Source organism: Primulina eburnea, chromosome 15 (genome assembly GCF_022965805.1).
Source record: "Primulina eburnea isolate SZY01 chromosome 15, ASM2296580v1, whole genome shotgun sequence".
NCBI lineage: Eukaryota > Viridiplantae > Streptophyta > Magnoliopsida > Lamiales > Gesneriaceae > Primulina > Primulina eburnea.
The window spans coordinates 34,862,152-34,889,219 of NC_133115.1; the positions used below are offsets into that span (position 1 = coordinate 34,862,152).

The 27,068-nt window shown below is 34.0% G+C and overlaps 2 protein-coding genes across 2 annotated transcripts; both read right to left on the minus strand.

The window, feature by feature from the left end:
• Positions 1-128: 128 nt before the first annotated feature.
• On the minus strand, positions 129-10,223 carry LOC140814503 (uncharacterized). Its single transcript, XM_073173516.1, has 6 exons — positions 8,534-10,223; positions 6,320-6,460; positions 4,372-6,136; positions 2,326-2,585; positions 1,444-2,252; positions 129-1,369 (listed from the first exon to the last, which is right to left on the minus strand). Exons 1-6 carry the CDS (start codon positions 9,791-9,793, stop codon positions 274-276), a joined length of 5,331 nt encoding a protein of 1,776 aa, XP_073029617.1. The 5' UTR covers positions 9,794-10,223; the 3' UTR covers positions 129-273.
• A 6,561-nt stretch (positions 10,224-16,784) lies between these two features.
• On the minus strand, positions 16,785-19,838 carry LOC140815079 (probable aminotransferase TAT2). The gene is made up of 7 exons (XM_073174186.1): positions 19,403-19,838; positions 18,264-18,603; positions 17,948-18,166; positions 17,757-17,816; positions 17,448-17,603; positions 17,246-17,339; positions 16,785-17,091 (listed from the first exon to the last, which is right to left on the minus strand). The coding sequence occupies exons 1-7, from the start codon at positions 19,660-19,662 to the stop codon at positions 16,964-16,966; spliced, it is 1,257 nt and encodes a 418-aa protein (XP_073030287.1). The 5' UTR covers positions 19,663-19,838; the 3' UTR covers positions 16,785-16,963.
• Positions 19,839-27,068: the final 7,230 nt, after the last annotated feature.

The following is a 27,068-nucleotide window of genomic DNA, read 5'->3' on the forward strand; positions in this document are numbered from 1 at the left end:
CATGCTGAAAAAAATTCAATGGATGATATCCAAAACTACTCGACCCGAATTTAAACATTTTCGATCTTTAATCAAACATACTTATACATTATCTTAATATACTCTGAACCTTTTGCGCATTTAAACCATTGTACCATAATATAATTACTCCATTCTTATGTTAAAGCGTATGCATTTACATCCTTGAAGTTCCATTCCACGTATGTTTCCGCAAGTCTTATCAAAATTTGCGAAAACCAATGTGTACTGAAGCCATAGGCGACATGACATGAATCAAAAGGCTTCTTGCTTGCTCGTTACCAACCACTCTATCAGGAAACAAAGACATAATTTCTCAAATTTACAATGATATGAAGCATCTATACCTTCATTTAAACTAACCAGCACGCCGTCCCTAAACACGAAGCTAAAATTTAGCCCAGATGAAATCCGAGAATGATCTGTTCTAGCTACTTTCTCAGTCTTTGCATGACAACCACAGTTCATCATCAATTTTCGTTCCAAGCTTTTACATTCAGGAAGAAGTGTTTCCCTGCATTTGTTACACTGGAGTTGTTTCTCATACTTGGTGTCTGGTGTTCTACCAACACACGATAATTCACCCTTAGATAGCTTGCTCAGTGTTAAGTGCAGATTAGCAGATAACGAGGAAAGAAAATCATGAACATCCTCCAAGCCCGTATCACTTCCTTTGTGTTGCCATTCGATGTTTATATTTTTAAGCAATAGATTCTGGAGGTTGACAATGCAGTCAGGACAACATTGGTAAAAGCACGTGACAGAACCATTGGTGAAATAGGTATGCTTCAAAGACGTATCTTTGTATAAGATATGAACTTTAGTCGATGACAGATCACTAGCCAGGTTAGTGGCACTTGCAGAAGAAAACTCAAAACCATGCTCTTCACCGGATTCACATTGACCATCTACAAGGATATGACAGCGATTCTCTGCAAAACCATTGGAAAGTTCGAACGATTCAGCAGTCCCTCCAAATTCTGTCTTATCTCTGGCAATTTCAGCCTCTGGACACTCTAAATTAATATCATTTGGTGGCAAACTGCTTTCATAATGGGAAGGATGATCCAGGACAACGTGCTGGGGAGGAACTTTTCTGAAATCCTCCACTCCTTCACCAGCATTTAACAGATCATCATTAACTGTAGCTGTATCAGCAGGTCCACCCTCTTTAGCAGTAACGTCCTGCAGACTTTCTTCAAGTAGTTCTGGTCCATGCATGATTCTGTCACAAACTTCTAGACCAAAGCCATCACCTTGAGAAGTACCATGCTTGCAGACATCATCACTATCCAAGGATCCCACGCAAACTTTGGTGGTTGCCGCTGAAACATAAGGATCCACCTCCAAACTGGAAATAAGACCATTTCTTAGAACATGAGGACTGAAATAATCACAGCAAACAGAGAAATATAGAAGCATTACCTGTGTATGCCATATGCCCAACTGAAAATCATGTCTTCGAGATAAGCAACTTGTGATAGGAGACGAATAAACTGGGTTCTGTCTTTTCCAGCTTTAACTTTATCATCAATTCTTTCAACAAGAATTTCTAGAACTTTCCGAACATCATAGCAGACTTCCCTGAGGGAGGTGTATTCACCTCTATATGCTGATAAACCAATAGCAACAAGTCCTCTAATTAAACCAGATTCTTTACTTCTGATATTGCTGGAACCAGAGGCAGCCACTGCCTTCTCTGTCGAATTGATTGGACGAAGAATGCAAGAATTGAAGGGCCAGTTTTTCCATGGTCCATTCATGTTGGCATGAGGACCTTCTTTCAGCTTGGATGTGACCCAACAAAGTTCAGCAAAATGAGGATAGCATAAAATCTGATAGCCTACAATTGAGATTGCGAACAGCAAGCTTGATTTTCCTTTAATACTTTTATTTGTAAATGGAACTGGACTGAGGGACCGGACCAGACCGGATTTATTATCACAAGCTCTATCCACAACACTGTCAACCATATCATAAGTTTTCTCATCCAATGAGTACCTACGAGAGTGATATCTACCATAAATTGAGACAAGGAAGTGCTGCACCATATCCTTTGACAATCTCACAACAAATGTATTAATCGCCTTATCATGATCAAACATCCCGTCAAGCTGCACAGAGAAATGCGGCACCTTATGGTCCAGAGGACCCAAGATACTACTTGCAACATCACTCATAAAAAACAGCCCAACTCTATGAGGCAATAATGATAGTGGCAATTCCGACGTGGCCTGTCAAACGGAAAATGTGCGATAAGAATTCTTAATGCATAATTGACAATGGAGAGAAGCAAAAAGAACATACCAGAATTATCAAGGATGTATTTACACACACAGATTCCACCTGCTTGATGAATAAGGTCCAAAGATATGAGACTTTAACAGGACACACGTCACGTTCCATGTCAATTTCACTCTTCCCCTCCGAAGATAAATTTTCAGGGGATTGAGGTTCCATTGAAGATAAATCATAGTTGCCTTCTCTGGCTTCATTACACATATCGATAGCCCACAAATCAATTCTTGGCATATATATCATACACAAATTTGTACCTGTGCATCTCACTGACATGATAAACAATGAAAGTGATCATATTCTTCGACTAAAATTTTTAAAAAAGAAAAATCATAACAATCATATATCACTATCAACTATTTCAAGCAGCACTTCCTCCTAAAACTGTTGCAAACACTGTTATGGTATATATAAAATAATGATTGCTTCCTCAAGATGAAAACGGGAAACCTGAGTTAAACTTTTCATATAACTATTTTAAAATCAAAAGCTGGTGTTATGAACTAGATTCTGGTTACCATGTCTTGTATCAGCACTTGGGTAAATGAATGGATAGGGTAATGAGAAACAAAAAAAGAACAAGAAAGGCCAAATGCAATTCACTATACACAGAGTTGTATAGAGAAAAGAGGAGGCGATGCAAATAATATCTATGGAAAGAAAAAAAAAACTGAAATTTGAACCTAACAAATTCCTGCATCTGAAAAATTGTACCCCAAGACCAAAAATAATAGGGGAACTGTTACGGGTTTGGGTTGAGGGGTAGTAAGCTGGGTCCAAATAGGGTAGTTAAAGAAATAGCATATAAAAAAGAGGGGGATTATTTATTTTGGGGGAGGGTAATTTTTGTTCGGAAATAACGTTGCTGGCAGTTGCTAGGGAGAGGGAAGATCATTCTGTGATGAATATTTTATGCTCTATGGGGCCATACTCTTTGTGAGGATTGGTCATTATCTTTATGTAATTTTTCTAGTTTAGTTAATTAAATTACAATTTCTTTCATAATTGGTGTTTTGAGTTTGTATCAGGAAGCTACTCAGTGGAGTAGAGGCTGGCCAGATATGTACTTAAATTTCACACAAACAAAGCCAGATTCATAGATTACATTAGCCATTAAGCAAACAAAATATCATCTCAATGCAATTTCACAGTATTCTTCTTCCATTCCTGCGGTCAAAGATATTTTTTCCCAAAAAAATGAGACAACACAATATACAAGGCAAAAATGGAGACACGCAAACCATGCATAACACCTGATATAACCTAACACCACAAATCTGAATAAGGGAGAAATTACTAAAGGTACAAACAAGAGAACCAAGGCATTAACAAAACCATATACCAGCTACAGTTCCAGATACGATTGAGCCACAGAGAAATGAGGAAAATACTAAATAAAAAATAAAAAGATGACATCCGACGAGGAAAAACAGGACCTCAGAAAAGTAAATATCAACGGTCCAAATATAGAAACATGAAGGGGCCCTGACTATTTTAATTCCCACAATAAAAAAATATTAATTATTAGAATATAAAATGTCATGAGCATGGCAGATGCATTTTTATATGTGCAAAAATTCATTGGCAATGACTGCATATAAAATATCAAGAACGAAAAGAATTACAATGATGAAATCCGATAACCACTCAAATCTTTGCAGATTCAAGATACTTGAATATTTTACCAAATCCTCATACTTCTACATGGAACTGGGTATAAATAATAAAAACTTTAAAATAAACCAACTAAAGCAACTTTGTTTATTCAAAGCAGGTTCTGGATACCTAGCACAACCAGTTGCAGTCCATGCTATTACTAACTGAGGAACGACTCATTCTAAGCTTGCAAAAACCTCACATGATATGCATCCTGAAATTAATTTATAAACTGCAATTTCAGAAGCATATATTGTGCTGTATAGAAGACAAAACAGAGGTTTCAGAAAGATAGCTTGCAGGACATAAATGCCAGTACGGTTGATAAAACTTTAGAAGCTTTCCTGCTATGATGCAAATAATTGAATTTTAGTGGTTGGAATGGAAAATCAGACATACTCAGTATTCGTGTCAACCCATGAACCATGTCTCCATGACCTTCTTGAGAGATACTAGGCAAGTCCACTTTCCAAATATCAACATTGCCAACAAAACAGTGAAGGAGACAAGATGCAAGATGCCTCTGGCCAGATCTCGGATTTCCAGAAATCAGCATGCGAAATCCTGATTTATTGTATGTTGTGTAAGACATATTTCTTCGAAGCACAGTGTGAGAACCAATGTTCTGAAGTTCGGGAGGGTAAAATGCATTATAAGTCTCATTAGTATCGTCCTCTGTCACATTAGAACTGTAATTCGTATTTTCTCCGACCAGAACATTTGCAAGGGATAAATTTTTCATAATCTCATCTATTACATCCACTTCTTGAAGCAAATCATCGACATGTGACCACCAATTATCGCCCTGCACTCTCCGCCTGTCCAAAGCAGAAACAATCACATTTTTAACCAATGTAGAAGCCTTGCTGAGAGGCAGCGGCAACCAGATGTGTTCATCTAGATTCAGGAGAACTAGCAATCTCGTCAGTGGTTGCAGAAGACAAGGAGCTAGATGGGTGTCCAGGGGTGAAGAAACCACATCGTTTACAACAGTTCCACCTTCTCTTTGAGAACATGGAGGTGGTGCGCATGAGAAAGCTTGCAACCAATCTCTCTCCTCGACCAAAATGGAAGGAATGGGAGGAAACTGACCCTGAGATGCACTAGTTTCAGCAGCTGAGAGAACCTCTTGCAAGGGGAAGCTCCTCTTTAAAGCAACTATAGCTGCTTGCGTACAAAGAGCCTGCAGATCAGCACCAGCAAATCCCACAGTTTGCTTTGCTACCCACTTCAGCAATGATCCACCAATTGGCTTCGGCCAATTCCGAGTGTGCAAAGACAGAATAGCTTCTCTGTCCTTCATCAAAGGCAGTGGGAAATAAATCTCTCTATCAAATCTTCCAGGCCTCCTTAAGGCAGGATCAACTGCTTCGGGACGATTAGTAGCTCCAATTACAATAACTGAACCTCGGGACATTAAGCCATCCATCAAGGCCAACAGAGTGGATACAACCGAACTATGTGTTTGATCTTGCCGCTTAGAGCGGCAAGGGGCTAAACCATCTATTTCGTCGAAAAAAATTATAGAAGGTTGAGATTTCTCAGCTACTTGAAACAAAAGTCTTAGCTGACGCTCAGCATCACCAACATATTTTCCAAGACAGTCTGCACCTTTGCGTGCAAAATACGCAATCCTTTTGTCCCCTTGAGCACAGGAACCAACCAGTGCACGCACAACTAATGTCTTACCTGTTCCAGGATATCCATGCAACAGAACTCCCCTTGGAGGTGTAAGACCTAGATTTTTAAAATACTCTGGGTATAACAGTGGTAAAATGACAACCTCTTTCATGCACTGGACGACATGCTGCAGCCCAGCAACAGATTCCCAGCCCTGAAATTGGGTCTCTCTTTTTTCAGAGTTGTTACCTCCAATGTAAACAGGTGCCATTCTCCGTAAATCTCGATGAAGCCTCTTGCTTTCTCGTTTCAGAAACTCTTCATCCTCCCCACAGTTCTCTAACCACTTTTCTTCCACTTCAATATCCTTTCGATGTGCATCATTTGACTTTTTTCGCACTTCCAACCTCATTTTTTTCGCCTTCATTTTGTTCAACCTAAGTTCATTCTGTATTCCATGAGGTTGAAAGAGATGCCGATGATCAGTGCAGGCTATGAGAAACTTGCGATGGTCAAAGATGCAACCTTTGGCTCGTGCACATGGCTAAAAAAATTAAGCAATCAAACATATTATAAATCAGAGCAAATCATTAAAGAAACAATAAAGCATCCAACATAAAATGGGGAAAAATTAAATAAGCAAAGAATGAAGACAGAAAGAGTGATAAAGAAATTCAATATGGTAATAAACTGGGGGAGCAAAGTATACTAGATATGACACACTCACAAGATGGTAGGTTTTAGGACATCGATCAACACGACACCCTATTGTAGCTCCAGGTCTCTTACAGCGATTGCATTTCAGCATCCTTCCCCGGTAAAGGGCAGCCCTAACATTTTTCAGGCAGCCCAAACCAGCAAAATAAACCTGAAAACAATAGTCAAGAGTAGCTGCACAAAATTAAGTCTCGGCGTGAAGAAACAAAATCTAGCACTTAACAAAAGAAATCAAAAGCCAAATATGTTCAGTGTGCATCTTCTAAAACATAAAAAAATCAGAGACCCAAAATCGTAGGTAGTTAGCACAAAAACCATCATTAAGCAACACTTGAGACGATTTGATGCAACGTCCCAATAAATTTGGATAGATTCACACCAAGTACTAAAGCAAAGAGTGAGGTGGTTTAAATCAGTGCATGCTCATATCATGGACAATAGACATAAATGCAAAGTTTGCAACAAAGCAGTACATAACACAGTTATCATCATAAACAAACCATTAGGCAGTGACGGCTATTTGCAAAGCTTTTCACTTCTTTCAAACTTCACGTCACTTCACAAGGAAAATCACAGAGTTCAAAAATTATGCAACCACTCTTTTCTCTCCCCACTATTTTTAGCGATCAGAACAAAATGCTGCACTACATCCCTTGTTATCTAAAACACCAGCTTTTAAACATAGTCAAATACTTTGGAAATTCCAAACACGTACCATCCAATTTTTTTTTCCCAAATATCATAAATACAATGAAGAGAGCTCTCTCACATAAAGCAGTGTAAATCCAAAAAATAAGCTGAAAAAACAATAATTTAGGAAAGAGAGAACATGAACACTAGAACAACTCTAATAAAGCAACAAAATGCAGAAAACTATTTGGTTCGGAAAAGTTATTTACTCATAATAATACTGGAAAATACTCAAGTGTGGTACAAGAATGCTAGCAAGCATGAACCTCGAGTAAAAAAAATAAATTGAAAAAAAAGTAGCACGAGGGAAAAACCAAATCAACCAAAATAAACGAGGTTATGTAGTCTTCCATCTATCAAACCAACGCCAAATTTCTCGTAAAGTACCGCGAAATGATACATCAAGATCTGAGAATTAAGAAACAGTAAGTCAGACTCTTTAACACAGTCCAACATGCTTTTCGATGGTTAAAACTTTGTATACCATCTAGTACTGTCCTTGACTTTTATTATCTATTTGTTGAATGACATTAATACTTATACCTATAGAAGTAAGAACTAATGTGCATCAGTATCTTTTTATTGCAATAAATGAAATCATTAATAAATTTAAATTGTGAAATGAGGCACAAGACATCCTTCTGATCACTCTTGCAAATCTGGATGCCTAATCTCAACAAGAAAAGAATACACAACTATTGGTAAAGTTGAATAAAGATTGCCGCATGTACTTGAAAGCTATATATGTATAAGAAAGAGGAAATGAAAAAACATATCTTCGTGGCTCACAGGAAACATATGAGAACTCCGTAACAATACAAAACCCAAGCCAGTATCAAGGCTCACATGTAACGCCAAATGCATCTTAAACAAGAGTAAAAATAAGTAGGCGTAAATTTTCTATGGATACCAAGAGAAAAGGTGCTAGGCAACATAGATATTATTGAAGTCTTGAACATAGCAACTAACATAAAAACCATAGGAATCCAAAACAGAGAAAACTAGTCCAATTAAATTCCACAGGCATATACAAATTTATTATGAATTGCCATTCCCTTGCGCATGGGAACCTTGCCCTCAATAAATACATCTCAAAAGAGAATGGATAGGCAAAAAATATTCACATGGTTAATTTGTTTAAAGAAAAATTAATCATGAGACATTAAATGATAATACAAACAAAATATTTATTTACAAGAATAACAAGACTATCCACATCCTTTTGTGGTGAGAAAAATAAAACAATAACATAAAAACAGAAATATTCACACAAACATAAAAACCCCATCTGTTTAATACAGCACAAGGCCCTTCTCGTTCCAATTTCCATCTCTGATGGAGGGAAACATTTTTGCATCATTACTAGCACACTTGAAATTTTTTATGTTGACAGTCGGATAGGAGATGGTTACAATAAAAAATAATGTAAAACAATAGAAGGATGAAACTTTAGTTTTAAACTCTGCATCAGAAAAGTTTAACAATGAAAAGAGTGCCCTGTTCAATTAATACAAAATTTTAATGCCAAACACACCTCCGGACTCCATACAGCACATTGCTGATGAACCCAAATTCCTGCTATGCCAAAACGATTATTGATGGGACCCAAAAGCCGTCCAAGCCATCCAGATTCATCACCAAATCCATCCCATACATCATAATTATATTCATCTGAAGCAGATGACCCGCTATATATCTCATTGTCACTGCCCATCCCATCCAGCACAAGTAATTTTGGAGGCTTGCCATCAGTACCTCCCCCGCATAAACCACAGCGTCTCCCTAGTTTAATTCTTGGTTTTCTATCCACGTCATCTAAAGCATTGTCTTTTCTATTTAAGTTTTCATATGTCTCATCTTCTAAAGGTTTATCATGACATCCATCACCATTTGCCCGGTGACTTGCAGCTTCATCGATGTCTTGTTGTTCAGGCACAATATCACATGCTAGGTTTTCAATCCCCATATTTTCAGCCCTGTTCTCAATGTCAACATTGTTGTGACCTTCTCCCAATTCTGATTCCTTTTGAATGGCGGCCACTTCTCTCTCACTCAAATCTGAAGCCAGATTACCATTGTTTGCTCCAATGTCACTTCTAACTTGCAACTTGATTTCCAGGTGTAACCTGTCACCCTCATTCATCCCTTCAAACACCTCATCCCTATTGTATTCTATATCATCCTTTTCAACATCTGCCGAACCGATATCCAGCTCCTCATTTGCCAAAACATTGGCAGCTTTAATTCGTCCTGGCCTTTTTGACTTAACAATTGTCGATTTTTCATCTACTAATTCAACTTTCTTATCATTACATCGAATTTCCATGTCTTCTCTAAATCCATCAAATAGTTTTCTTTTACCTCTCAAAGAAGACTCCCCTCTTGAACTCCCAGAATAACTTGTCCATTTTCCCTTGAATCTCAATCTTGACCCCCAAGCACCATTCCGTCCATCGAAATTCGGAGAACTCGAGCAAGGTGATTCATACTTCAGCCCGAATTCTCTTCTAACACTTTCAGTACTACTAGCACCAAGATCATTAACCTTTTGCCTCTTTTTTGGAGGCCGAGGCGATGAATCCAGTAATACAGGAGCTCTCCGAGCTCTACTGCTCCTTCGGAGTTCCAATTCCTTCTTTACATCATTAAGCTTATTCAAATCACTATTTTGAACCCCTTGGTGACTCCTATTGTAAGTTTTTTCACAGATTGCGTCCAATCTCTTGTGTTTTTTCTTACCCTTAAACTTGTTCCTAAATTTCTTGTCCTTCCCAATAAACTGCGAAAATCGCATATCAAAAACCTCTTAACACAAAATAAAAAATTATAATATAAACTCCAACCAATCTCCTTTTTCCCTCTCAGTCCCCTATATAATCCACACCACGCGACGAAATATACAGCTCGTACAGGTTGATTCGATATCAATTTCTCTTTGTGTTCAAAGTATCCCGGGAAACGAGCAAATAAGATATAATGAGGCAAAGAAGGACTGACCGTCCAATAAATTGATCATGCAGAGGAAAAACCCTAAAAGATTAATATTTCAACCCGAAATCTGTTCAGACCAAAAATCAGCATCGCAGATTGAGACCAGATTTTCAGAGTACACAGAGATGTTCTCAGTTTTTTCCCGTTTTCAATAAGATGCCAACTGCCCTAGGGGCTTTTTGGTTGGAGAAAACTCTAACAAAATACTTATGGGGCGGAGCTGTATAGAGAGACCAGGGATCCTAGTTCACAACGAAGTGTACATATATATATATATATATATATATATATATATATATATATATATATATATATATATATATATATATATATATATATATATATATATATATATATATATATACATAATTTTGGGGTCTTTTCCCCACTCGGATTTTAAGCGCGTGGCTTCAAGCTCCAACATACAGGGAGATACAGATTGGAACCATGAGTCCAATTTGGTCCGATGAAAAAGATTCAGTTAAATACATGATTGTTTTTTCCCAAGTATTCTGGCCGGATTATTATGGAGTCGGATTTTTATTATTTTAGATTTAATATCTCAATAACTCCATGTTTCATCCAATAATATATATTTTTACAAAAAACAAAAATTTATAATTTCTTGAAAAAATCATGATTTCAAATGTTGTAGTTCGAGTTTTATTAAAGCCAGACTAAAGAATAAATAATGAACCGATAGAATTTATTTTATGCACTTAATTAATACTTTCATTTTATTGATAATAATTGATTAATTATTTGTCTCAGATTGTTTGAGAATTTTCATTTCTTAATTGTGAAGTAAATTCTCTTCCTGCTCACACCAAACCCAAGGGTTGGGCTTTGGGGTTAAACTGAGGTCGTGGACGGGTGGTATATGTTTGTACAGTGTGACACGCGCTGATGCTAGAGGGTGAGGTTAGCTGGATGAATTTGATTTCTCGATTTTTAGTGCTATTTTCCCACCTAACGTTACCGCCAGATTGGATATTTTCATTTATTTGCCTTTTTATTATCACATCTCTTCTATTTTGATTCCTTATATACACACGGGGCGGGCTTTTTCGGGTTTCGGGTTTATGGGCGGGTATCCGACTTTTTCGGATAGCATTTTTCGTATTAGACCGACCCAATTTTATAGGCTATGGCTATCTGATTAGTCCTATACCTTCGAATTTAATTGTTGTGTTCTTGTATAATAGGTATAGGATGTCATCCACGACACTTCTTAGTTGTTTTAGATATATCAGAGATGGCATATCGAGTATTGCCTTGATATTCGAAGAGTCGACCTCTACTCCGTTCTTATGGAGCTGAAACATCGAAATCACATTTCATAGAGTTCATCTTCATCTTATTTGCCCAATTGGGTTCGGGTTTTTTCAGGTCGGGTTCATCAGTCACCACCACAAAATGACCCTAAAAGTTGGATAATAGGTAGCTATATATTATTGTGCAAGGGTTAAAAGTCTTAAGAGTTAATACAAAAAAGTCAGCCCCTATAAAATGCATGCCTAATTAATTATATATAACGACGGTTCTCATAAAAGTCGTATATTTGCAAAAATATAATATATTTAGACTTCAAAAGAATTTGTCGATATTTCTGATTCAATTTTCTTATTTATATAATAAGAACTTGCATCAGTATCTCAATTCAAACATATTCTTGCCAAGGTTGTATGTCTTTTTTCAACATACTCAAATCCAATTCATTTGGACCTGTGGATTTTTTAGTGCATCTCATCCATGCATTTACTTAACTATCTTTTAGTTTTTTGTTTGTAAAATATTATAATTTCAAAGTAATGATTAAATTTATATAGATTATCGAGAAGTGAGAAAAAATTAAAAACACGTAATGTTTGAAAGTAAAAGTAAAAAAAAAAAGGTTGAATCTTTTTAAGGTAAAGTGTTGATTAATAAGTTATCATAATTCTAATTTTTCTGTGAAACACCAATTATTCTCTGATCGAAGATAGAAATCAATATTATATTAAGTTCTGTGAATGATATTTTGGAAGAAACAAAAATATTGATGATAAGAGTGTCTATAAAAAAAAATCATTTATTTACTAAAATACTGAAATTATCTTTGGAGATCAACTTCATGATCTGAAATAAATTGAGAAGAAACAAAAAAAAATGATTTTTTTTTAAGTGAAAAACGAAGACTCGTGTCTTTTAATGATCTTGTCTTTTTTTTTTTTTTTACGATAATGATATTGTCTTGAACTTTATCGATGATACATAATAATAGCTGGGAAAAAAAAGGATTTGAAAGGCGGCGCCTGAAATATTTTCCAACTTGACGTACCAATTAGACGAGTTTGGGACGGGGTATGGCTAGATCCAGGACTTGCTTTGTCATGTTCTCTGAATTTCGAACGAACCAATTTATGTATATTTATATAGATATATAATGACGGAGAAGATCTAATAAAACTCGAGACACATGCTCGGAATCACTTTTGGACCCGCTTCAGCAGGTCTAATCCGTCTCGAATAGAACGAGTTTATATCGGTCTATGTTTAAATCTGATTCACTGTTATCTCTACCAAAACTTGACAAGAAAAATTAAAGAAAGTGAAAATAAAAAAAAAAAAAAAAGCGAGGATATAAGAGATCAATTTTTGGGTATGATTTGATTTCCGTTGAGGATCTATAAGGGATACATAAACATACATTTTTATCTCATTTACATTAAAATTGGTCGAAAAATCGAACGTTTCTCGTTTATTAAGTTTATTAAAAGTTATATGTGGTGGTAACAAATTAATTCCAATATATAATTTATTAAACCTTACAACAGTCCAAATATTATGGTTCGACCGCTCTCCTAACAGGAGCAATTGTTGTGCCTCAACAATCCTCTTCTAATAATATCAAATATTGTACAAACCCGTTTGAACTTAAGACTTATCTCATGTCTAATCGAAACTTTTAGAACACTCTCGATTGTAGGCCGCAACTTCACAATCCGCAAAATATTTAACGTCTTATATGCTAAGACTACAAAAAAAATTAATATCTTTGTGAGAAGACTATCAGTCAACTAAAATTTGAAGTCCATCTTCCTTGAATATGTGAGTAATTGTGTGTGAGAAAATTAATTTGTTACGATGTATATATACTCCCAAATATATCATCACACACAAAAGAAAAATATTTCACTAAGCTAATATATCTATTTAGACTCCTTTATTATGGTTTACTCTCATTTAGCTAATTTCTTCATATATGTTACTTCACTTTGAATCTCTTTCAAAAGCTTGTACTTGATATTCAAGATTAAAATATTCTAAACAGTTTCTGACATTGCAACACTCATATTTGACTTTTCTTCTAGGTTACTGTGCATTCTAATTCCAAAAACAAAACGATTGAATGAATGAACATGCTGTCAGATGAACAAAACGGTTCAATGAGTAAAATGGTTGAATGAGAAAAACAATTGAGTCGATGAGCGAAACAGTTGAGTGAAACGTGGTCTGATCCGGTGAATATAGCTCTAGATTCTTTGATTTCTGGAACATGAAAGTTCTAATCTTTTTTCTTAGACTTCCACAGAGTCAAGAATAACTCATTTCGAGTTCATATGAGAGATATATGCTTGAAATATTAGACTGTGCACACACTCGAAGTCTTTCTGCAACTTGTGCAGAACCAATAACTTCATCGCAAATTATTAGTTTATCAAGCTTCAATTCCGACTTAAACCTTTAAAGCTGATTTTTAGATCATTGTCTTATATTTCAAAATCATGCTGAATCGTTCCATTTGGATAATTTCGCTAAGGGATATCGCCAAAATACCAGAGCTGGTTTATCGAGTTGTCCGGCTCAAGGATGTTTGGTCGGTTAGATCTTTTGAATGTCATTTTGCCTTGATAACATTCAAATTCACTCGACCATCCAGATATATGATTTCCATATAATTGAGTTGGATTTACAACCATTTTGGCCGCTAGTAATTTGTATTACTAGTTTGTGATATATCATCGAAATACTTGACTTCGTCAGATTTTCAGAGTAACTTCATTTAAGTTCTAACTTGTCAAATCTCTCAACTTGAAATCTCACAACTGTACACTTACGTAATTATGTTAGAAACACGACAACAAATTTTGCTTTAATCAAAATCAAAATTGATAGTATTTTTATATCCAACAAATTTTTTTTAACGACAGATTTTTGAATAGATAAAGATAAATAAAATGTAGATATATAATTCGACGATGATATGCTACCTACTAAATATGATCATTGTGTCGCATTTGATGTCGCTAACACCACAAGTATGATATATCCAACTTTCCACTATATATGGAGTGATTTTTATTATCCACCCGGACTAACATACCCGATGAATCTGTAATAGCATATATAGAATCTCCTGTATTTATGCTATGAATTTTTTTAATTGTTTTAAAATAGAATTGTCCTTGAAGGCACACGTACGAGAATAATTATTTGGATATATTAACTATTGATAAATTATAAAATGTTAGTGAAATATTTCAAATGATTTAATCGATACATATCGGTCAAACTTTTTAAAATAAAAATAGTCAGTTTGCCTTCAAACTATATTTATTTAAGCGTGGATTAAGTTTGATCAACTCTCAAATGTTAAAGAAATTTTCGAATTGCATGTTAATTACTTAATTCAAATTAACATTAAAAGCATTTCTTATGGAACAAATTGCATAAATATATTTTTTATGGCACATGAGGAAATGTATCTAATTTAATTTAAAATAAGTATTAATTTGATAATCAATATTTTAGTAATAAATAATGTATCATAATTCAACTTAAATTAATATGGGTTTTTATAGATATCAGTATATATCTATATCATCTATATTATATTATATTTATTATATATATTATTAAGTTTGAGACACGTGGAGTAACTAACTTTTGGTACCATAGTCTATTTTAATAATTATAATGTGTTAACATTTTTAAGTAAGTCAGATTTAGCTCAGCAAATAGAACTTTGTTTTCTAAGCATTAAGTTGTAGGTTCAATTCTTGTTTCGAATTTTATCTTCTTTTCTTATTAATTTTTTAATTCATAGATCAAAATTACACTACAGTCCCTCACAATTTCTTATAATTATATTTTGATCTTCATTTAAATATAAATAAAATAAATTATAAAAAATGTAGTATGATTATTTCTTATAATTATATTTTGATCTTCGTTTAAATTAAAAAAATAAATTATAAAAAAAATATTGTATCAGTACGCAAGCTGTCCAGGAAGCATCAGAATAGAACGCGTCTTCTCGAGCGGATGCGGGCCTCCTGCTGGAACAGTTTGCGTAGCACATAACCAAGCATGCTGCCGTGCATCTTCTCGCGTGGGTGCACGCGTCTCACTGTTTTTGAACACTCAAAACAGTGTGTGCGCCCCTTTTCGAAAGTTGCATCGAACCTAGGCTGCTGTTTACACCAAACAATGTGTCCCTTTACTACTCGTACATAGCTGTGATTCTTCTACACATCTGGTCCAAAAAGTCGTGTCTCTTCTACTCATCCAACCATTATTTATAAATAATCCCTCTCAAACATCATTCAAAATCCTTTGCCATTTTCCTGCATCACACATTCATTTTGTCCTTGAAAGTTGCTGCGTATTTTTGTTCCTGCTTTCGAGACTTTGTAGTGCTGCAATCTCTCGACATGAAAGTCGTTGTATCTTAGAGACGATTGTGTGCAACATATAACACTTTAATACGGGCGATTTCATCTTGCGAGCAAAGGAACATACTTGCTTCAATTTGTTGTTTATGTACTTGTTCAGAACAGATATAGAGATCAACAACATTAACTTCAATAATGACCTTAAAATAACATGGTACAAGAAGCTCTACCTTTGGACCATGAATCTGGCTGTGTTTCGATTCCTCCATTTGATGTTAGCCATTAAATAATGTCCTCGTTTTATGCCAAGTCCAAGATAATCTATTTTTCACGCTTATCATAGTACGAGCATAAAATAACCTATCTTTGGGCCATCGTCAGTTCTCCCACATTACCTGTTTCAAGCACATAAATCAAATTTAAATGCCAAGTTTAATAACCGAGGCTAACAAGTTTATGGTGAGTTACCATCTCCGATAGGCAGAGGCTCCTCATCCCACGAGATGATTGGCGAGATTGGAAGCGTGCTTCCGACGTACATCATCTCAACCACCCCTTTTGTCCTCTTCCACAGTCAAGTTTTTCCGGTTCTAACATCCTTCAAAAGCCCTCGTTCGACTAACTTAGGTGCTAGTTCAAGAAGCCTTAACGCAGTGAAATCCACTTAAAATCTTGTCAAAGAACGGCAAGATTAATTCCTGCAGGCTCTTTTGTCTTCTGATTCAACATCTCATATCCTCTCTTTCTTTCTTCATTGTTATTTTTTAAAGCTTTCAGACCGGCACATGGAGGTACACTAGCTCTTTGGCATTCAATTCTTAGATTCTTGTCATATTTATGTTGTCCAAACTAATTAATATAAATAATCTGATTGTAAATTTATATCATAAAATATGTAACACAAAAAATTCTACGAAATCGTCTCACATATCATTTCATGAGACATATCTCTTACTTTAGATATGAATACAATCGACTCATATCATGAATATACACTCATAAAATCGTGTATATACTCAATATGTAAAAATACAAATATACAGTTGTAATTAGATATTTGATAAAAATAACAATCTTATTTAGAGTAGGTATCTAATAAACAAACTTCAATGTTTTCACTAAACAATTTGTCAATGTTTTGGAGAGAGAAAAACAGACGTGTAAAATTGTTGACGAAAGCAGTATACAGCCTTTTCTTTTCTTTTTGGTTGCATTGGAAATGGCTATTATAAATATGATCTGTCTAACGTCACAAGTTATAAAAAAATGAATCTATGGTATATCATAAAGTAATATTATGAAGGATGTTTCCGTCATCAGTGTCCATTTTGTAGAGAGGAATGGCGTTCACAGAAACACTTCACCCTCTCCAATGCTTCTTCCAGCGAAGACGGCTCGACCGCGAACGTGATTCGTAGCCAATTTTTGAGACCCACAGCTAACCCTGCAAAAACACAACACTATTCTCTCAAGAGTGGCATACTCAAATTTTGAAGTGTGATGCTTTTAAAAATATGTTCTTCCTTAACAATCTTCGAGTTGTTCAGTATGTCGAAAAAATTGGGATGTGGAAGCCAAACTATCCGTTGTAAATTTACCTGGAAGAATTATGACAGATTCCTCTTTGGCAAGCTTAAAACAGAAGTCGAGATCATCGCTAATATCTTTTAGTTGTGAAATATTCAGTTTCACCTACATTATAGAACGAACATACATTACACAAAGTGATCATCAAAATAATCCGCTACATGTCGAAAATCCGTTTTCACTGATAAAATACTCAAGATGTTGAATACTCACCATAAAAGCCATCGATCCTTCTGGTTTTTGAGGACAACTAAAGCAATGGATCTCTTTAATCTTGTCGTAACAAACATCCGAAGTTTGCTTCAGCATATTTAAAGTTTTCTTGAAGAAAAACTCTTGTGTTTCCTTAATAATTGTTGGCACTGCTGCCTGATGCATCAAAAAAGAAGTGGTGATGAGATATAAGGAAACTAATAGAACATCTCGACATAAAATGCATGTGTGCATATATAACACACACACATATTATTATAAGTTCTTTGATCGAAAAACGAAAAATCATCAATACAATGATGCTCTGACCTGTATGAAAGTTGCAGGACCTCCACAAATGTCGCAGTACTTCTTGAGCCGCTCAACAAACTGGAACGATGAACAAAAAATGGCATGTTTAAGCTATGGTCGACGAACCAACACTCGAATTTTGGTATTTGCAATGCAAATGTTGCATTTAGAATATAAACATGCATGAACAATAGAGGGGGGAAACAAACCTTAGGGCTCTTTAAAATGCCATCTGGATCATTTGTAACCAACCAACCAAGGCGCCAACCAGGTACTAACCATCTCTTCGAAAGTGATCCAAGAGTAAGAACTGGTGCAATAGATCCAAAAACTCCCATGGGCACAAAAGGATTAGCCCCAAAAGCAAGATGCCCATAAACTTCATCAGCAATGACGGCTATTCCAAGCCTCTTTGCAACTTCAGCAATCTATTTTCAATTCATCTGATGTTAATAAGGGACCATATAATTTACGAAGTAAAGCATTGAACTCGTACTATGAGTTGATTCAAAAATATGAATGTACCTTCTTAAGTTGTTGATAAGTATATACATTCCCACATGGATTCCCGGGATTTATTATTACCATTGCAACAGTATTGTGATCTGCCAAATCTTCAACTGCATTGACATCAACTTCCCAGCCCTTCTCAACAAGAAGATCGAAATGACGAATTTCAAGATTTCTAAATGCGGCACAAAGTTCATAAATCGGAAAACATGGTCTTGGAAGCAATATATTAGCACCAGGACGAGTTAATATTGACAGAGCTATTTCGATCGCTTGTGTACAACCTGCCGTTACATAAACATCATCAAGCGATAACTTGTATGGAAGATCACGGGACAAATATTCTGCCAGTGCTCTGTTCGGGAATCAGTATAATATAGATCAGAATTGGTAAATATACCCACAGAATCCATATGAGCTATAGAAAAAGATCAATCCATAAGAAAACTATACCACAAACCCAATAAAACAGACGCTAGCTCGAAAACATTTAATCATCCCCTTCGTCTGAGCACCAAAATATTTTTACTCAAGAAGTTCGTGGAAGTTCTTAGTCTCAAGTTTCCACAACACAATAATTCAATTTGTTCTTCCTTATATATCTAAAAGTGAACTCATCTTAATTTATAACATCTTCAAGTTGACAGCAAAAAATAACGAACTTATAAATATAAAACCCCCATATTTCAAAAATATGATAGGTGCCCAATTTTCACCAGTTCGACTGAGAATAATATTATAAATTTTGGTGGGTGCAATTAACTTAAAATCCAACTCCCCCTTCTATTTTATTTACTTATCATGCATAAAACTTTCTGATTGTCTCCCGTAATTCAAAGTTCTGGTGCCAGCCACACTCGGAACCTTCTCTGAGCAGTAAATAGAAATGCAAATTATAAAATGAAAGATCATAAGTTGTTTAAATAAAAACAAAACTAGAAGTACAAGCAACCACGAAATCCAATCTACAATAAATAAGCTAATCGAACATGTGCACTCCACCAAAAAATAAACTGAAGCACATACATCTTGATGAAATTCCTCAAGAAACGCCTAAAAGAAGCAGATACCACCCAAATCAATGCGAATTCCGAATACAAATATTGCATGCAAGAGTAGTTTCTTCATCTACGATATCAATCATAACAATTTACCTTCTGGTTTGAGGAAGGCCCACAGTGGGAGCGTATCCATTGAATTTAGCAGAACGCAGCGATTCCACAACAGCTTCTTGTGCAGATGAAGTTGTGTGAAAACAAGAATAGGCAGTTGGATCCCCAATGCCCAAAGAAATCACTTCTTTACCATCGTCATTAGAATCTATGCTGCCCATCAACAAACCCAGAATCCCTTTAATTGTAACATTATGCGGCGCTTCAGTTTCTTGGCCCATCCCCCAATTTTGAGGATCCATCAATGTCGCTTGATTACAAGAACCGGGTTTAAGCTTATATCTGTCGAAGAGCTGATTCTCTGGGTGTTTTTCTTTTTTCTTTGTTTTTTTGTTTGTTTTGAGGTTAGTGATTCTAAAGTCACGAGATTATGTGACGCTGATCTTGCATGGGACGAGGAGAGGAGGTTTAAATAAACCCAGGTTTGGGTGCTACCAAACGGATCCTTGAATGACACAATCCAATCCTATTAGGAAAGAAAGAAGAAGAAAGATAGTGTTTCACGACTCTCGTTGTGGCCGATACTCATCCACGCGCTTAATATCGTTTCTCGCTTTTGAGTGGTTCTTAATTTTTTAATTTTTTTCCTAAAAACAATTGACAACATCTCATTTAACTTTCACTCCAAACATCATCTCAAACTTAAAATCTTAATATAATATTATAAAAAATACGTTTATTATAAAATGATCGATTTTTTCATATTTCGAATGAAAAATAATATTTTTAACATCTTATAAATTTGTTTCATGAAACGATATCATAAAAAAAAATTTGCAATATAAATTATAAGATGTCATCGTTTTACAATAAATTCACTAGAATATAGAACTATCTCCATCATTATTACCCAAGCTTAAATAATTTAACAGTGTATTTAGCAATCAGGATTTTATGGGATTTGGAATTGGAATTGGAAATTCAAGGATTTGAAATTCCATTTTGTGTTTGGTTTAAAATTTAAAAATGGTATTTACAAATCCATTTCTTGTTTGGAGAAAAAAAGATTTGAATTTGGAATTTTAAAATTTTACTAAGCTACCCTTAGAAATCGTATAAACATAAATAGCCCAAAAATTTAGAAATTAATAATTCTTCTCTGTTTTTTGTATTTTTAAATTCAAAAATTAATTATTATTTATTAATCATAGTGCACATAAAATAATAATGAACAAAAATATCAAACAACTTCAAACTTTAACATGAAATTAATTATTAAACGTAAAAAGAGGTTTTGGTAATTAATAAAAATTTTATTATATTAATCAGTAAATAACACAAGAAACTTATAAAATTTAAACGAAATCTTTCAACTTAAAAAGTTAAATGAAAAAAAAAAAGTCTAACCATGTAAAAACTTTTGGTGAAGAATGATGTGTTAGATAAAAAAAATTTATATGTTTTTAAAATTCAAATCCTACCAAATCTTATCAAATTTGATGAGATTTGGATATACTTATTGAAATCCCATAAAATTCTAAACAAATCCGAATCTTTTTTTTTCTATCATTTGCAAAACAATAAAAATAGGATTTTGAAATCCAAATCTCCTGAAATCCTTCCAAATTCTGGTTGCCAAACACTGTACAACACTTCTAATCAGAAAAATTATTATAAACAACCATAATTTATAAAAATACAAAATATTATTATATTTAAATAACTCTTCTAATTAATTTATCAAAAAATTTATAAAAAACCATCCAAAATTTTCGATTTTACCATAATTTCTAGATTTTTCATATAAAAAAACTACTCGATAATATAATATTTAGGCAAAAACTTGTGTGAGACGGTCTCACGGGTCAAATTTTGTGAGACGGATCTTTATTTGGGTAATCCATGAAATAGTATTGTTTTTTATGCTAAAAGTACTACTTTTTATGGTGAATATGGGTAGGGTTGACCCGTCTCACAGATTGATATCCGTGAGACGGTCTCACATGAGACCTACTCTAATATTTATATGTACAATAGTGATATATACACGTGTGTGTGTAAAAATTGGTGAGAGTCTTATCTACAAGATCTGATATTTAAATTACCTTAAATTTGACTCATATTTGGATGAGATTGGCAACTCACTGATTTACAATTTCGTAATGAGCCAACTTTGTATTGGAAAAGTACAATTAAATATTTTATTAAAAAAAACTTGTCCGAGTTGAAAATAATAAACTTTTGTTGTTATGTATATCGCGAAATTTCGAGTAGGTTTCTTGTGAGACAGCCTCACGAATTTTTATCTGTGTAACGGATAAACCATGCCGATATTCACAATACAAAGTAATACTCTTAACATAAAAAATAATATTTTTTCATGAATGACCCAAATAAGAGATATGTCTCGCAAAATATGATCGGTGAGATCGTATCACACAAATTTTGCTCGAAATTAACGAATGGGGATGGAGTAAGAATAAGACTACGTCCACGTAAAAACATGAAACTTTGGACAGCAACGAGACGTCGCATGCTTCCAAGTGTGGGGTGTGCTTCACACGTTGCTTGTACATTTCAATTTGGACTATTAATTAGCAAAAATCTATAATTTCACCAATAAGTTTGGTGGGGCAATTTATTGTCATTTGTTTTGAGCAGTTTAATTCATAACCAAATTTAGGTACTATTTATTGATGGGCATTGTCGTTTGTCTTAAGCAGTTTAATTCATAACATAATCTCGGTGAATTTTTGAGTTATTATTAATATTATTTTTAAATTGTAAAAGTACAAGTTTTAAAAAACTAATTCTTTTGCGTTAATATTTATTAAAAATAATTTTGTGCTGAATAATGAAAATAGTAGGTATCATGTGCAATAGTCATATATCTATGGCAAAAATTTGTGTGAGACGGTCTTACGGGTCGTATATTGTGAGACAGATCTCTTATTTGAGTCATCCATGAAAAAGTATTACTTTTTATTCTAAGAGTGTTACTTTTTATTTTGAATATCGGTAAGATAAACTCGTCTCATAGATAAAGATTCGTGAGACCGTCTTACAAGAGACTAACTCCATATCTATATATGTTAGGCGGCTCGAGTCGATCTATGTCTGAGGGAATAATAATTTATTTGATATTGAAATAATATATTAGCATATCTTATACGGTATACTTTTGATATGAAAGATAATATTTTGCACGTAAATCAATATGTCTTACATGGTATTTCTTCATGACATAACTAACAAAATTGATATTTTCCCAGTGAAAAATAATATTTTGTATATAAAAATTAAAATTAATATTTTTAATGATAATTTTCACTCAAATCAACATATATTCCATAATATTTTTCATTATATAACTAAAAAATAGTAAGGTTTTTTGTGAGATCGGTCAATCTTACACATATTTATAATAATAAGTAATATTTTTAACATAAAAATAATATTTTTTTCATGAGTGATCAAAATATAAGACATGTCTCTTAAAAATAACTCGAGAGACCGTCACAAAAAAATTTGTGCTAAGAAAATATGATATTTTTAAAACGAGAAATAATATATAAGACATTTTACATGAGTTTTTGTTTGATGAAAAATATATTTTTTTGGAAGTATTTTGTCCCTGCAAATATAATTTTCTCGAAAGACGTTTTTTTTTTTTTTGTTGAACCATGTATCCATCCACAAGCTATGTCATGTTCAAATTCGATTTTATTTACAGATTGGGTTCCCTTTAATCACGTTTAAGGGTGAGATGTTGAGCCCAATTCGGTAATAAAAGAGGCCCAATTTAGAGCCCATCAATACCGTGAGTCCAATCCAGTCCAATCCAACGGCTGAGGGAGTTGTGGTCCATCCAACTGTAGGCACGTACACATGGACCACGCACGATCAGTTACTGAGACTACGTGCAGTGTGTACACTGCTCACCAGGTGGGTTAACCAAATGTTCACGCCAAAGGAAAACTTTAGGGGTGTATTTTTTACACCTGGGGCGATGGGTCCGCGGTGGCTCGTACTACGATGCGCCGATGGTGGAGGGCGGCGGGCTGAGTTCACGTTGTCGTCATGTGCAATAAAATCTTCCTTCGCAACACTTATTTCCATGCCAATGAAATTCCTCTAACGTAATCAGCCAATTAGATTGATGGAACTTATTTGCAACTTTTACATATTTGATTCCACTGAATCTCAAATTATATGTTAATTCACCTAAATCTTACTCATTCAAATAATTCAAAACCCGTTGATTCAAACACGACCTAAATTTGGATTTAAATGATATGTTTCAGAGTAAGTCTTTTGTGAGACGATCTCATGAATCTTTATACGTGAGACGAGTCAACTCTACTGATATTCACAATAAAAAGTAATTATCTTAGCATAAGAGACCCGTCACACAAAATACGACTCTTGAGACCGTCTTACACAAAAGTTTTTGCCTATATTTCAATTACCTTGCAAATCAATTTCTTCATTGCTTACTTAATGAACAATGTTAGAATCATAGAAATTACACATTAGAAAATTATATGTTACTCATTCAAATAATTCAAAACCAGTCGATTCAAACACGACCTAAATTTGAGATAAATTTGGATTTAAATGATATGTTTCAGAGTAAGTCTTTTGTGAGACGATCTCACGAATCTTTATATGTGAGACGGGTCAACTCTACCGATATTCACAATAAAAAATAATACTCTTAGCATAAAAAATAATATTTTTTTCATTGATGACCCAAATAAAAGACTTGTCTCACAAAATACGACTCCTGAGATTGTCTCACACAAATTATTACCTATGTGTCAAGTACTTTACAAATCAATTTCTTCATTGCTCACTCTTAATGAACAATGATAGAATCATAGAAATTACAAGTTGGAAAAACTCTATTGCATAAAATTTTAATGTAGATTTCACTGCGTGGGACTGTTGGAGGCTACAATTAGCTAAAGCAGGTTACAAAAAATGCCAAATTCAAAACAGTACAAAGAGATTCTATGTCTCTTTTATTTAAATAATAATAATAATAATAATAGCACAAAGAAGCCAAAAATAGGAGCCAGTTTGGTGGAGATTTTTGGCCTATTTTGTTAAAAGTATTAAAGACAGTCTCGTTTTCAAACCCGAAAGAAATTTGGGAAAGGGGGGGGCCTTTTCAATTTCCATTTAAGACATTATATTATGTATATTTATTTATCAATAATAAAAATTAAAATAATTTGGGAGGAATGATTTTCTGTAAAAGCTGGCCGGGGGGTTGGGTTTGGGGTCTTGGTATCTGAAAATGGGAGGGGGAGAATGACGCGTCAAATTGTAAAAGCATCAATCAATCTGACTTCTTTGGATGGGATTGGTGATGAGATACATGCATGCCATATAGCAATATTATTATTAATCTCATGATATTTAATGCCCTTCCTCTCTGCATATTCCAAACTACTCCTTCTGTCTATATATTATATAAATACATATGACTAAACTCTATTTTAACTTAAAATTAAAATAATATTGCTGAGGTTTTATCTGTAGATGTAATAAAAAGTATATTCATACAAAATATATCGTAATCTTGTCTCTATTATGCTAAGACTTAATATATAGTCAATCGATAATCCTATTATGTATATTTTTAACCCGATTTTTTTTTTTTAACCAAATTTGGGTAGAATAAATTGGTAACTTATGTATTGTGTCCCATGTCCGAAGGTATAATTATTAACACTTCAAACATAAATTATACTATTTTCAATTTTCAGGACTTTTTATTGGTCATAATTATAATTATAATCATATGTAATCAGTAATCTTCCCTTCATTTTATTTTAATAAAAAATGTTGGCTTAAATTAATGCCAAAATTAACTTGATATTTATGGTTATACGCTTCGATCCATGGAAATTTGTTTTTTGCATTTAATTGTAAATTCATGGCTTTTCAGTTGAATTCATCATGGAAATCAAGGAGATATAATAAATATTAATTGCGGAAAGCAATTGTTAACAGCCATATTTTCCAGCTTTTTATTTACTATTTTAATGTAAAATGCACATTTTACACTGCCACTGAATCGCAGTGAGATGTTAGCTCTGTTCAGTGAAAATAGTAATGCCACTCGAAGTCATCAGCATGCAAATATTATCAATTTTTTTAAAAAAAAATTGATATTGACAAAAATTTGTGTGAGACGATCTCACGGATCGTATTTGTGATACAAATCTCTTATTTGGGTCATTAATGAAAAAATATTACTTTTTATATTAATAGTACTACTTTTTATTGTTAATATCGATATGGTTGACATGTCTCACAGATTGAGATAATCTCACATCTTGTTAATAAGATTGCTCAAATCATGATTTGAGTGTTTGAATATATCGTTGTTTCCGACATAGAGTTAATTTCATTAATACAAGCTAAAAAAATATTTGTTGGCATCCATTTTTACGTTGTTATTCCTAAACACAAACAAAATAGGATGCAATATTTTGTGGAATGGAGAAAAAATAGTAGAATAGACTAGGGAGGAGATGGATGTTAGGTGTGACGGAGTTAAAAGTCAACAATGATATGACTACACTGCCACTCACACACATCTATATAATATTAGTTTTGAGGCAAAAACTTGTGTGAGACGGTCTCACGGGTCATATTTGTGAGACGGATCTTTTATTTGGGTCATCCATGAAAAAGTATTACTTTTTATGCTAAGAGTATTACTTTTTATTGTGAATATGGGTAGGGTTGACCCGTCTCACGGATTAAGATCCGTGAGACGGTCTCACATGAGACTAACTCTAGTTTTGATATATTGTATAAAATTCATTATATAAATATCGATGTGCATTTGACAAATTTCTAAGCCAACCAAAGAGCCGAATCGATATAGAATTCTTAATTGAGAAACTGGCTGTTAGTTTTAGTCCTCAATTTGTTTATATATTTTATTGTGTTGCATTGATATATAAATATTTGATTCGAAATTTTTATATGTCAATCACACCAAAATTTTTATAATACATTGAATAGCGTTGTTTTTTTTTTTTTAATATTTATGAGTTTAGTTAATATTGAAATTTGGACCTAACTCAACCTCAAGAACTAGCTCAACGGGGGAGGATTATCCAAGCCATATATACAATTCTCAGGGATTTTATCTAATGAATGCGGGAACACTAACACACCCCTCTCACGCCCATGAATGAACATATTAAACCTGAAGTTTACAAATGACCTCATATATGAGCAGAACAGATGGTCCAACTATGGGCAGTCCAACACATAACGATGAAACATGAGCTTTGATACCGTGTTAAGATTGAGATTTGAACCTAGGTAAACCCTAAAAACTAGCTCAATAGAGAAGGACTGTCCAAGCCTATATATACAAATCCCATAAATTTTGTCTTACTTACATGGGATAACTAACAAATTCCGTGATCCACATCATTAATAAAATCTCTCACTATTCGACCTCAAGTAAAAAAAATCAGCCTGAGATGGGGTGCATGATTTTCTATTTCCTTCACTGTGATATTATGAAAACCTATCAGCAATTATTATTTATGCTTTTCGAAATAAATATACACATAAAAACATAATTCAATACCATGTCAATATTGTTCACATAATACTATCATATTTTGTTAGCCACAAATTTAATGGAGTTTATGATTATCTATTCATATTTTTT

Bases quoted from the DNA above. Each gene is read 5' to 3' on its own strand.
- LOC140815079 (XM_073174186.1), bottom strand. From the start codon at position 19,662: ATGGATCCTCAAAATTGGGGGATGGGCCAAGAAACTGAAGCGCCGCAT. The intron at 18,167-18,263 runs GTACATTCATAT...AATTGAAAATAG, and splicing joins CTTATCAACAACTTAAGAAG to ATTGCTGAAGTTGCAAAGAG. The intron at 17,604-17,756 runs GTCAGAGCATCA...TTGATGCATCAG, and splicing joins GTCCTGCAACTTTCATACAG to GCAGCAGTGCCAACAATTAT.
- LOC140814503 (XM_073173516.1), bottom strand. From the start codon at position 9,793: ATGCGATTTTCGCAGTTTATTGGGAAGGACAAGAAATTTAGGAACAAG. The intron at 6,137-6,319 runs GTGAGTGTGTCA...TAATTTTTTTAG, and splicing joins GTCCTAAAACCTACCATCTT to CCATGTGCACGAGCCAAAGG. The intron at 2,253-2,325 runs GTATGTTCTTTT...TCCGTTTGACAG, and splicing joins ATACATCCTTGATAATTCTG to GCCACGTCGGAATTGCCACT.